The 14,404-nt window shown below is 44.7% G+C and overlaps 1 protein-coding gene across 1 annotated transcript in view; it reads left to right on the forward strand.

Moving 5' to 3' along the window:
• Positions 1–14,404, forward strand: part of LOC124264235 (TELO2-interacting protein 1 homolog) — a 64,836-nt gene extending 50,432 nt beyond the window's left edge. Inside the window, exons 8-9 of the mRNA XM_046698971.1 lie at positions 6,541–6,792; positions 14,264–14,404. Coding sequence (XP_046554927.1) covers positions 6,541–6,792; positions 14,264–14,404 — 393 coding nt within the window. The remainder of the gene's footprint in view (positions 1–6,540; positions 6,793–14,263) is intronic.

The raw sequence follows: 14,404 nt of genomic DNA on the forward strand, positions 1-14,404 counted from the left end.
CCTCCATGTTTTCTTTTCTTCACACTCTCGGGTTGGGGTGTGTCCCCACGTTCGAAGTTTTTCCACGCGGCATGTTTGGGTGTTTTGATACCTCTAGGGTTCTTCCACCTTTTGTTTCATGCTTGTTTATGTGTACCTTCTTATTTTCTTGCCTAATTTGTGTGTGTTTTCACGCTTTTTCAGGCTCAGTGTGGGGCAGCCATCTTGGTTGTTTACACGACTGTCCACTTACTTCAGGCGTGCCCATTCTTGTTGTAGGGGTGCTTCCATTTTTCGATCTGCAGGGGTTATGTTTCTATGTTTTACACGTTTCCACATTTATTATTGTTACAGCTTTTTGTGTGCATGACCCGGCAGTTTTGTTGCATCTGCAAGGTGCAGAAGTCTGCCAAGGACCCACCCTTGGTGCCCAGACTGTGCGTCTGTTGCCTGTTCCATTGACGAAGCGCTGTCACTTTTTGTACTCCGCTGTCCGTCGCCAGATTTCAAGGCCTACCTCAGCGCTAAGAAGAAGCGCTTTGTCACAGCGGAAAGGAAAATGTCTTCCCCTGTTTCTTCTGTGGACTCCCCGGTCTTCTCCCCGCAAATGCGTCGCCGGTCGGACGCTCTTCTCCTGTGATAGACCAGCCCGTCCACCCCTGCGCCTCGTTTGCTGGCGCCTGAAGCCAAAGCGCCGTCTGGCGCCTTTGTTGACCTATCCCACCGGACGCTTTGTCGCATCGGAGGTTCAGAAGTTGCCCGGACGCTCCTTTTGCCCGGCAGCTGCGGAGCCCAAAGCTAGCACCGTTCCAGCGCCCGTTGCTAAGCTTTGTCCCTGCGCTATACCGGCGCCTGTGGCGCTTGATTCTCCGTTGCTGACTTGTTGCTTCCAACCAACGTCGATGCCTCACGCCCGGCGCCCATGCGGACCGGCGCTTGGCGCGACGCCGGACGCCGACGCTTCATGCTGGCGCCGGCCTGTACCGGACGCCAGCGCCAGCGCCAACTCCGGCCTTTGGCAGACTACCGTATCCCCAGGAAGGCTACAGTGTCTAGAGAGGAGGACCTACAAGCGTCAGTTAATGGAAGAGCGTTCGGCGTCAGGGCGCCCGGCGTTCCCATCGTTCTCGACGATCTCGTTCCAGGTCTCCTCGGCAGCATCATCGGTCTAGGAGTCCTCGTCTTAGTTCGGATACTTCTCTTAGCCGTCGTCCGGTCTGACTCAAGGTCACCGCTCTCCCAGACGTTCCAAGGATAGGAGAGCTCCACGGATCACCGATGCGTGGTAAGCGATACCGCCGAGTCCCGTTCAAGGTCACCTCCTGTTCGCCGTTTCGCGCTGGCGTCCACGTTCCCGACAGTTACTTTGAGTGCTGCTTCTCAGTTGTCATCGATTCCACCGAAGCCTGCTGCTTCGGTCAACGATTTACTGTTCTACCGTGGTCCTGGGAGGACACTGAGGAGAAGCGCTATTTTTCTCCGATTATAATGAGAGGAGATGTTGTAAGAGGATGATGATGATGATGGGGGCACCTACCTCCCTCTCTCTGCTGTGTTCGACTGGATTGCCGACAGACTGCCGGATTGTCCTTCTCCCTCTTCAGGTTCGGGCCGACCGAAGGCTATTCGGTCTTCTCGGAGTTACTCCTCCGCCTCACCCGATGGTGGGCCGGCGATGCTGTGGCTTCTTTGGACGCTGATTTTGCTACTTTGTCTCTCAATACCACTATTAAGGCTCCTAAGTCACGCAAAGGGGACTACAAGATTCATAGTTTGGATTTTTGCCCGATGGAGTAGCCGCTCATGATGAGTCCCTCAAAGCTTTTCGTTATCGGCTTCCCCACAGACATCTTACCGAGTGCAGGACTCCAAGATGTTAGGCCATTGATGCAGAACTCAAAGCGGATGTTGAAGCCGGTATCAGCGTGGCCTCGCAACTTCGGCTGCTGCTTGGGATTTGACGGAAGACAACCGTCCAAGGTTAGAACATCTTACCACCCTGTTTCAATGGCAGGGCAAGGTGTTGCATGATTTGCTGGCGCACCTCCGGCGCTCTGGCCATGACAACGGGTTGTTCGGGGATGGGTTTCCTGGAGCCCTGTTCTTGGCAGGAAGAGTTTAAAGGAAACTGTTAAGAGCCCCTTTGCGTCTCGGTTTCCTCTTTAATGACGGCATTCGGAGGTGTATAAGGAACACGCAGAGCTTACCAATATGGAGGTTTCTTTGTCTACGTTCGAAGCATTGAGTTCGACCTTTCGTGGCAGATCATCTGCCAAGGGTAGAGGGAAGCCGTTACGTCCGAGAAGAGACTCCGTCCGCGACGCCTCTGGCAGAGGGCGTGGCGTGGCAGATCCGAACCTGTTTTTCAGCGCCATCAGCAGGATCGTCCCTGGGACCCCATTCATCTCGGCAGGGGGTAGGGGAGGCGCCCTTGCGCTCGGGTCGCTGAAGTTGCGACTCCAACCGACTGGGACCTCCCTCCCCAGTCAAAGTGCGGTTCGGCCCTACTCCAGTAGGCGAGGAGACTGGGGATCTTCTGGCCCAATTGGACAATCCTGGAAGACCCCGTTTATCACCAACATTCTCAGGACCCGGTTACAAGCTGCCAATCGCCGCGTGTCACCGCCTCTGACTTCAACGCCCCAGTCACGCGGTGTATGCTCCAGACCAACAGTTTCTGCTAGCAGACAGCATCCACACTCTGTTACGCAAACAAGCTATAGAGACAGTGCTAGACCCCGACAGTCCCCGGGTTCTACTCACCAATCTTCCTGGTTCCCAAGAAGGACTCTCAGGGAAACTTCGCGCATGATTCACAACATGGCAGTTTTCAACCACCTTTATCTTCGGAACCGCCTCACTTCCGCATGGTGTCCCTGGAACAGCTCTGAGCCAAGCTTGCGCCAGGGTCTGGTTGGCCAGCCTCAACCTTCAGGATGCCTACCTGCATGTGCCCATTTACCACCGTCACAGAAAGTACCTGAGGTTCTTTTTTCAGCGGGTCCCACTACCAGTGGAAAGTGCTTCCATTTGGAATTTCCACGGCCCGTGGCTTTTTACTCGGATTACCTCGCCGATCACCTGGTTCCTCCATCTCCAGGGGCATCGACTTCGACCCTTATATAGGCGACTGTCTCATGAACCACCTCGACCCTCAGTTGCTTAGCAAACAGATGCACTTTGCCATTCATCTCTTGCAGCAACTGGGATGGATTATCAACATAGACAAATCCCACCTGGAGCCGTCCCAGGAACCAGCGTTTATCGGAGGCTTCTTCCTGACACATTGCGACCTTAGTTCAGGATTCAGCTAGATAAGCTGGAGAAAGATTGTCAGTTTAAGCCAACCGGGTCTATCCCAGCGCTCGTGCTCAGGGGAGTGGCAGTCCCTCTTAGGTCTCCTCACCTCAGCCCAGGACTTGGCGGCTCAGAGGTAAGCTGATGCTTCGGGCCGTTACAGCGCTTCCTGTTGCCTTACATCCAGGCGAGACGACCTTCAGTTGAGGTTCCTTTGCCCCTGCATCTCCAGCTTACCTCCGTTGGTGGACTGTCCAGTCGAGCGTCTGCGCGCAGGAGTCTCCCTTGACAGAGTTTGTTCACGATCACGAACTGTTAAGTAGATCGCGTCTCTTCAAGGTTGGGGTGCTCACCTCATGACCAGACTACCTCAGGGCTGTGGTCAGGCACCGAGAAGCTGTAGGATGGCACATCAACAACTTCTGGAGCTGCAAGCAGTCATTTTAGCGGTTCGGACACTGGGTGCCTCTGTTGCTGAGCCACCAGGCTCCTGATAGCGTCCCGGACAATTCCACGGTGGTGTGGTTGATTCACAATCAGGGGAACGACCAGGTCCAAACAGTTGTTGGAGCAGGCGTTCCAGCTGGCCAGTCTCCTGGGCGACAATGGCATCAGCGCCAGAGCCCTACATCCCAGGGTGCAAGAACGTTTTGGCAGAAGGCGCTCTCAAGGCCGGGCAAAAGCCGTCTCCAACAGAGTGGATGCTACATCCAGAAGCTGTTCAAACTTCTTTGTCACAGTCGCGCCGCCCTCTGATCGACCTGTTTGCATTCTTCGCTTCAACACACAGCTGCCGTTATGCGGTGTCTCGATTCCAGATCCAGCGGCATGGGCGGTCGGCGCCATGTCCTTGCTTGTCGTGGGAGGGTCTGGGCGTGTATGCCTTTCCACCACCAGTTCTGTTGCCAGCGGTAATAGCAAAGGTCAAGCGGACAGAGGCGATTCGTCTGCTTTTGGTAAGCGCCTTGGTGGCCAGCCAGAACCTGGTTCCCCAGATCTGCGCCCGTCTCGCCGAGAAGAAGTCATAACAGTTACCAGACTGGCCTCACCTGCTCAGGCATCCCCACAGTCGACAGTGACATCCCGATCCGACTCGGTTTCATCTGTGCGGTTGGATCATCTGCAAAAAGCTGAAGGCCAAGGGCTTCTCCACGGTGTCGCGTAAAGGTTATTGCTCGTGCTCATCGAAGTCTCCACAAGATCACTCTATGATGATAAGTGGGTTTCTTTTGAAGTTTTGTGCACAGAAGTCCAAGGACCCGTTGAAGGCTTCTCCTCAGTTTATAGCAGAGTTCCTTCTCTTTCTTGGGAAGTCCGGCGTCTCAAGGGCAACACTATAGGAACTTATTTGCTCGGCTCTTAACTCCCGTTCTGGCGGTCAAGTCGCGACAAAAAGATTTTTCAAGGTGCCAGAACTCATCGCCGCCGTCCTCAAAGCGTTTAAACTGGAGGACCAGAAGGCAAAGCTCCGTCCTCCGGCTTGGGACCTAAACGTCGTTCTTCGTCATCTGAGAGGTCCCCTTATGAGCCCTTGGACCACGGCTTCTTTGAGAACCTCTCCAGGGAGACAGCTTTCTCTTGGCCCTAGCCACAGCAGCTAGGGTTAGTGAGATCCACGCATTGGATGTCACCAGGGTGGGCGTTTTGAGCAGTCACGGCATGGTCTTGTTATCTCGGACTGCTTTGGGATTTCGTGGCCAAGAACCAGCTGCGGGACAACCGGATAGGATCTTCTCCATCCCTCCTTTGTCTTCCATTCTAGGACCTCAGGACGCTGAGGAACAGCTGCTTTGTCCCGTGAGGAGCACTTAAGATTTATATTGCCAAGTCATCTTCCAGGAGGCAGTCTCGTAGAAGAGACTGTTCATCCCGCTGTCTTCTGTGGCCAAAGGTGAAGTTAATAAGAATACGCTGCAGCTCTGGCTCCCGATACTACCATCCTGACCGCCACGATCGCGTAAGATCTGCCTCATCCTACAGCCACTAATCCGCATTAGATTAGGGGCTCTGGCATCCACCATGGCTCTCCACAGAAACTGCACCGCTCCAGCCATCATGGAGGGTTGTTTTGGAAGTCCTCTACTGTCTTCGCTAGTCATTACCTCGCGGGATTTGGCCGTCGAGGACGTGGAAGTTCTTCCATCGTTTGGTCCACTGGTGGTTTGCTCAGCAACTCACCCATCCTACCGCCCATTAGGTAACTACTTCTTCTTACCTTCTGGTCTTCAGGTTAACTTACACTCTGGGTGTATTTGTTTTCCTTAGGGTTGCCTTTAGTTACTATCTGTCTCCTGCTCCAGGCGCCTCCTGCGACAGTCTGGCGATTCAGTAGTTTCTTCCCTTGGCATGTGGGTTTTCTGTAGGGGCGGTCCTCTGGAGCCCGACACCGCCCCTACTGTCGAATCCATATGCATAAGACCTATGGTAAGGTAAGTTAAAAATTTATTGAAAATCTAAATATTTTTAGATATTTAAATACTTACCTTACCATAGGGCGGTAACTCCCTCCCAACGCTGGATGCTCCTCCCCTCTCTGGGCTCTTCGGACCTGGTCAGTAAAAGTGATTTTGGATGGACCGGGCTTGCGCGGGAGGGGAGATCACGTCACTTCCGTTGCCTGTACACTCGTCGATACAGGAGGTGGCCGTTCTACAGAATGGCGAATCAACGACTGTCTGATCTCTTTAAGCGGAGCTTGAGGTAATATGCATAAGACCTATGGTAAGGTAAGTATTTAAATATCTAAAATATTTAGATTTTAATAAGTTTTGGGAAATCCATTATAGCGACAGTTAGGTATGATTCTTTATGCTACTATCAGTCGTCATTTTAAGATTCCCGTAGATTTCTGTCTTCAAACTTGATGTGTTATGGTAACAACTCAGGGGCAAGCGTGGCTAGACTGAATGAATGACAGGTTTATTCGCGGTGTATAAATTTTTGCGCTAAAATGTTTTGCGCGAAAATAAAACCTGCGCGAAATATGATAAGTTTACAGTAGCTGGAATACTGCTGAGTGTGGCGTAAACCTAAACACACTCACTCACTAATATTAAGTCTTCGTTTGAAAGACAGATCTTTACCCTACAGGTGTCACAGCTTGATCTTAGTGCTACGTTGTAGACGGTGTTGGAGAATGTGACGTTAGCATTGCTGCTGTTGTGACCTTGAACTACAAAACATGTCAACTGGAAATGTAACAGAAAGAGTGAAATAAGCATATTATGTTTTCAGACAGCCAAAACATTTGTGTGATATTTCCAGGAAAGAGTTGAGCACACTGTACAGACAGACACCAACAGATCAGCAGACGACCAACAACTCCAGCATCCACCGCAAAGGTCCTCCAGTGATGACGTCCGTGACTTCTTCGTGGACTACCACAGACAGAGGATGATTGCCAGTGGTGACGTGACAGAGGAGGACTATGCTGATGTGGCTGCAGACGACGTTGATGATGTCGAGAAGGAGGAGCCAAAACAGGATCTCCCAAAACATGTTAGTGCTGTGAAGGAGGTGAGTGAACTTGTCTGGGAGATGGTTCTGGGTTGTGTCTGTTCCGACCCCTCCACAAGCATGCTCTGGGTGAGCCCCATGGTTTCCCCAGTCTTTTCTTAGATCCCAGAGATGTTCAATGGGGTTCATGTCTGGAGAACGTGCTGGCCAAGGCAATATGTTGACGTACACGTTGTGCAGGTATTCTTCAACAGTTCTAGAAGTGTGAGGCCTTGTATTGCCATGCTGCAAAATGACTTCTCTTGGTTGTCGAATAAAGGGCCCCACAAAAGGTCTCAACAGATTTCCTCAGATGATAATCAGTAGGGGTGAAAGGGTACGCTCCTACCATGGTATAGTACGTATTGCGTTACGAGGTCTTCAGTTCGGTCCGTTTCGGTTCGGTATGTGAGATATGATCATACGCTCCTACCATGGTATAGTACGTATTGCGTTACAAGGCCTTTGGTTCGGTCCGTTTTGGTTCGGTATATAAGATATGATCGTACACTCCTACCATGGTACGTATTGTGGTACAAGGCCTTCGGTTCGGTCTGTTTCGGCTCAGTATATGAGATATGATCATACGCTCCTACCATGGTATAGTACGTATTGTGGTACAAGCCCTTGGTTCGGTCTGTTTCGGCTCAGTATATGAGATATGATCATACGCTCCTACCATGGTATAGTACGTATTGCGTTACAAGGCCTTGGTTCGGTCTGTTTCGGTTCTGTATATGAGATATGATCATACGCTCCTACCATGGTATAGTACGTATTGCGTTACAAGGCCTTCGGTTCGGTCCGGTTCGGTTCGGTATATGAGATATGATCATACGCTCCTTCCATGGTATAGTACATATTGCATTACAAGGCCTTCAGTTCGGTCCGTTTTGGTTCGGTATATGAGATATGATCATACGCTACTACCATGGTATAGTACGTATTGTGTTACAAGGCCTTCGGTTTGGTCCGTTTCGGTTCAGTATATGAGATATGATCATACGGCTCCTACCATGGTATAGAATACGTGATTGCGTTACAAGGCCTTAGCCGGTTTGGTCCGTTTTCAGTTCGGTATATGAGATATGATCATATCGGCTCCTACCATGGTATAATGCGGTATTAGCGTTACAAGGCCAGCCGGTTGGGTCGATTCGGTATATGAGATATGATCATACGCTCCTACCATGGTATAGTACGTATTGCGTTACAAGGCCTTCGGTTCGGTTCGGTATATGAGATGTGATCATACGCTCTCACCATGGTATAGTACTTAAGGTGTTACAAGGCCTTCAGTTCGGTCCGTTTCGGCTCTGTATATGAGATATGATCATAATAAGAGCCAAACCTTAGAGTGTTTAATAACATGGAAATAATAGTCATAATCTTTGCTATTTTGAATGTGCCTTTTGCTATTTTAAAGTTTTTTCAGAATTTTGTTTTTTGTTGCTGTTTCCATGGAAACACGACTTAGTGCCAAATGTGTTTGATGGTTTTGTCTGGAGCATATCTCTTAAAGTTTACATGCTAGGTTCACCAAACTTCACACACATGTTAATCATTACCCATTGATGTGCCTTTTGCTATTTTAAAGTTTTTTCAGAATTTTTTTTTTTGCTGTTTCCATGGAAACACGACTTAGTGCCAAATGTGTTTGATGGTTTTGTCTGGAGCATATCTCTTAAAGTTTACATGCTAGGTTCACCAAACTTCACACACATGTTAATCATTACCCATTGATGTGCCTTTTGCTATTTTTTTTTTTTCAGAATTTCTTTTTTTGTTGCTGTTTCCATGGAAACACGACTTAGTGCCAAATGTGTTTGATGGTTTTGTCTGGAGCATATCTCTTAAAGTTTGCATGCTAGGTTCACCAAACTTCACACACATGTTAATCATTACCTATTGATGTGCCTTTTGCTATTTTAAAGTTTTTTCAGAAGTTATTTTTTTGTGCTGTTTCCATGGAAACACGACTTAGTGCCAAATGTATTTGATGGTTTTGTCTGGAGCATATCTCTTAAAGTTTGCATGCTAGGTTCACCAAACTTCACACACATGTTAATCATTACCCACTGATGTGCCTTTTGCTATTTTAAATTTTAAATGAGTGCAACATGAGAGTCAGTAACATTCTTCACCAACGTCCACTTCATTGTGTGCAACATGAGACATTCAAGTTCAGTTGTATGTCAGGTTTCCACGGAAAACACAAAAAAATAATGTTTCCATAAATTATTACTGTAATCAGTACATGGCAAAACTGTTATCTAACATGTATATAAAGTTTAATAGAGTCGAGGAGAAAGTCTTGTGAGCTGCTGATCCTTGTCACATTATATATATCAATATCAGTCATTTCCATGTCCCAAAGTGGGAAGGGAGGGTATGTGAGCTGTGCTCACTTCTACACTTGTTAAACAAATTAACACAAAAGACAGTTACAGTCTGTATGACTGATCATGTCATTGTTCTAAATCATTGTGTATTTCTCGTTTCAGTCTGTTAAATATTTAGAGACTTTCCACAGTACTTGGGAAGTACTGATACACAATCTTGGCACATTCCAGAATTTTGTTTTATTCAGTTTTCAGATTCATTAAAAATATCTTTCAAAGTTCATTCAGAAATGTAATTCTCCGTTTTGAAACAAATATGTTTTGGCTGCTTTCTTTTTTTATTGGTCGTTAAATGTTCATTGTTCTGATACTGCTTGTTATGAGATGAATTGAGATCTTTGTGTCGTGGTAACGACATACATACATAAGGCTTAGAAAACCACTAGATCCTTACCCCTGATTGCAGTCATCCCTCACCATAAAATGTGTCTCTGGGTCCGTGGATGACCCCCTGTGTTATGAGACACCTGCGTTACACATAACACGGAATAAAGGCCAAGTAAAATCGCATTTTCCATGGACATAACAGAACTGCTATTTCGTGTATTGTGCCTAGTCAAAACTATGTCGTATCGTCGGAGGTGAAGAAACGAACTTTGCAAATGAAAATACGTGTAGATAAGTGTATAGGCAACCTGCAATCAAACATCACAACACGTGATAATTCAGTTGTTCTTCCCGTTATGCTACCTGTTATTCAACTAAGCCGGAAATAGCAATCAGCTGTGTACACGTTTTGCCCCAATCAGTTAAGAACGAACTGAAAAATAACATCAAAGAATTTATTCCATTACCAGAATAATTTGTATCTCAAGCAGATATTTTAACAGAGATAATATGTATTGCTATTGTATTATTATTATGCATGTTTTCTATGAAAATATTAAAAATAATGATTAACTTAGGCTCAGCACTTACGTGGCTGGATTCTTGACGTTTGAGACAGTTTGACAAGTCACCATTGACATCCCACGGAGCATGCCACTTTGATTGTAAAAACAAAATGTTGGCAATTAATTTTGAAACATGACTTAAATGAGTCTGAACTTAACTGAACTGAACTTTCAACTTTCAACTCAGGCCTCAGACAGTGGCATATGAGGTTACAAATGTCTTACAATTAAATATTTTCATATAGTAATATACATTATATGTGCAGTCGAGTATTTCATATATACAGATGAATAAGTAACACATGATATGTATATGCAAATAGATTGCATAAAGATACAAGTGAATATATAATTCTGTCTTACCTCCTTGAAATACAAACCAATAATAGCGATTTGAATCTATGATCATTTGTCAAACAACTTTCATCCTAAGTTGAATAATATTCTGAGATTTTTATGTTTAATTGGCAAGGTAATATTATGAGGATTCACAATCTTAATTTCACTTTATTCTATTTACTTGCTTGTTAAAGTGAAATTCATCGGTCCATTTCACTGCAAACAGACTATAGTAGCAGTTAATCCAGTTCCAGGGGAGTGAGTACAGCTACCAGAACAGCCAGGCGAGGAGCTAGAGGTACTAAGTAGTGGCTTATAACAAACGGGGCTAGAGGGGTGGAGTCAGAAGGGGTACGCGTGTAGAATGAAGTGATGCCATTTCACACGTTCTCTCCAGTGTTACTGTAAACAGTTTTTTTCCGAATGAAAATGGGATTAAATTTAATCAAATACAATGAGATCGAGGAAGATGGTTTTATTATGGGTTTTTGCGTCATACGTAAAATTGTCTTTAATAAGTTATTACAATGTTCCGCTGTTCGTCTGATTTGAAATAACTGAAAAAGAAACAGAACCCAGCTATGGAAACCTAAAATACCAAATGTTTGGATTGCATTACGGTGCACCGAACCGAAGGCAAAATACCGCGGTTCAACTAATACCGCGGTATACCGTTTCACCCCTAATAGTCATCTGGCCACAAATGCCGCCCCACACCATGACACCTCTTCCATCAAAGTGATGATCTTCTGGAACACAGTTTGGTGACTGTCGCTCTCCTCTACATCGAAGAACTTGAACACTGCTATCACCACTGATGTACAATTCGTGCCCATTGCATTCTGCATCAACGGTGTAGATGGGTCAAGGCCATCCCATGGAAGGGGTGGTAGACTCATGTACCAGCTATACCAAGCCGCCGAAGAACTGTTCGTCGGCTGATGACTTGTCCTGGTGCTGTCGCAGCCATTGATGTCGCTGTCATGAATATGTTCGGGAGGTTGATCCGATGGATGTAGCAGTTTTCAGCTGGTGTCATGACTCTTGACCTTCATGATCTTGGGCGGACTTGGGTCTGCCCTGTTTGCTGGTAGTGGTTTATTGATTTGCTGATGGTGGCCTGGCTGCAGTTGAAGGTTCTTGTCAACTGACGTTGTGAAGCCCCCATACTGGCGGTGGAGTCTACTAATGCCTACAGCGAATAATGCCTACAGTCTTAAATAAACAATTTTATGCACCAGTGGTTACAAATTGTGCTGCCTCTACCCTTTCACTAAAGTGGTAGGTCCCACTTCAGTGTACACTAATGCCTTCAGAGAATACAACAGACTTTTAAATGACATTTTATGAGATTTAATCATATCATCATTTTCATTTCTTCACACAAAATTATGAATTATTAATTGAGATGACATTACATTACATTCTAAATCATATATGACATCATTAATCAACATGAATTATTTACATATGTACAAATATACAAAACATACAAATATACATTTCTGATGACAACTGAAGTCATTCGAGCTGTTTGAGTCATTTAAGCCAACTTAATTAACCAGATGTCCAGCGGCTGAGAGGAACTCCATGGGGGTCGTGATTCCAGTTGTCAGTTGGTCCTTCAGTCTTGTGAGTCTCTGGTCGATCTCAGTGTAGATCCTCTTACAGGGCGGGGGACGGGCTCCGTGTGACATCTGCACCAACTTGTTCCTCTCAGTATTCACCGACTGTGGTGCACTTACCAAGGCAGCCTCCATGAACACACTTCCAGTGCAAACCATACTGGCCATACCGCTTGCCCGGTCTTGTTGTGCTTGTATAAGTCTTGGCATATTTGTGGTTGTTTTGGGTTACTGCATGCTTGCTCTGTCCAACATCAATATTTATGACACAATAATGCTCGTGCATTATGACATACAATCACCTTTTTCATGTTTTGAAAAATACACAATTCATTTGAAATTTTCGCACAGTTGTGTTGTTATCGGGACCATGTTGGGTTTTGGCGTATGTTTTCTGCTTGGGTTCAATTACTTTAAATGTGATAACTTAGTTTTGCCCGGTTGTTTATATAATTCTCAAATGCGATTTTTATTTATATTTTTTTTTGCATTAATGGACATTAGAAAATATCAATGTGGAAAATAAGATCCAGTCATAACAAGCTTCAATACATGTATACTTTTGTCAATACAAGCATCCGGCTGGGTTATTTAAAACTGTTTATTTTGTCTCATTCATATTCCATAAACCAATTCTGTGAGCATTTGTTGCATTATCTTAGTAACACACCTGCCTATATTAGAAGATAAGTACCCAATTTGGGTAATTTGAAATAACAGCCATGGTTTTAGTGTATAATTTCAGGTAGAACTACAAAAACTTTGATTGTTATTGAGGGAAAATAGGATTTACCTGTGGAAACCATAATTGATTGGCAATTTGCAGCATGTATTAGGATGATAAAAGTTTCTAATGGGCCCAGAACAAACAGCAGGTGCACATTAAGATTACTACTGATTGTCTGTTAGTCTTAACAGTCTTGAAAACTGTAATGGTTGTCTATTGGTTATCTTGAATAGCCTCAAGGTGTGAATACTTTAAAACACACAGGCACCTCTTGTTCTTATTGTATTTGGAATGCCAAAATGATTGTGAGCACTAAAAGGCAAGATAAACATTTGTGGCTGTTATGGTAAGAAACACCCATATGGATTTAAACAATATTCTTTCCCATGTGAAAATAACAATATGTATATACTTGTTTAGTGTTTAAGTCTGTACTCAGCCATATTCCAGCTATATGGCAGCTGATACATATATATGCTTGATTGTCATTTTAGAAGATGATATTTGATGAACATAGAGATTTTTTCTGGGTTACATCTTCTTTTTATTCTTTTTATTTTATTTTTTATTATTTTTATTTAGAATAAAAAGAAGATTTTACCCCCCAAAAATCTCTATGTTGATACATATATAGTTCATGTTTTGTGTATTTGCAATGTATCATCACGTGTATCGGCTATGTATCATCTGTGTATGGTGTATAAATCATGTATGTATCATCTATGTATTGTCTGTATGGTGTATGTATTATGCATGTATCGCGTGCATCATATATGTATCATGTATTTATGATGTGTCTGCTTGTAGCACTAACCAATCATACTTAGGTTGTTTATGTATCATGTATGTATCATGTATGTATCGTCTATGTATCTTCTGTGTGTGGTGTATGAATCATGTATGTATCATCTATGTAACGTCTATGTATTATCTGTGTATGGTGTATGTATCATCTATGCATCCTCTGTTTATGATGTATGAATGATGTATCGTCTATGTATCCACTGTGTATGATGTATGAATCATGTATGTACCATATATGTATCCTCTGTGTATCATGTATATATCGTCTCATCTTTGTATCATCTGTGTATGATGTTTGAATCATGTATGTATTGTCTATGTATCTACTGTGTATGATGTATGAATCATGTATGTATCATCTGTGTATGATGTATGTATCATGTATGTATCATTTGTGTATGGTGTATGAATCATGTATGTATCGTCTGTGTATCGTATGTGTGGTGTATGTATCATGTATGTATCATCTGTGTATGGTGTATGTATCATGTATGTATCATCTGTGTATCGTATGTGTTTGGTGTATGAATCATGTACGTATCATTTATCTATCATCTTTATCATGTATGAATCATGTATCGTCTATGTATCATCTGTATTATGTATGAATCATGTATGTATCGTGTATGTATCCTCTGTGTATAGTGTATGAATCATGTATGTATCGTGTATGTATCCTCTGTGTATGGTGTTTGTCACCAGGTACTACAGCGGACCAAGCACCTGCTGGCTTCCTCTGCCCCACGGTTGCGGCTGCTGGTACTGGACATCATCAGTCAGGCTGTCGTTGCTCTCAATGACTGGAGAAGTAAGAGATTCTTTCATTTCATTGAACCAGTTTAA

Source organism: Haliotis rubra, unplaced genomic scaffold (genome assembly GCF_003918875.1).
Source record: "Haliotis rubra isolate DU_JTF1 unplaced genomic scaffold, ASM391887v1 Scf915, whole genome shotgun sequence".
NCBI lineage: Eukaryota > Metazoa > Mollusca > Gastropoda > Lepetellida > Haliotidae > Haliotis > Haliotis rubra.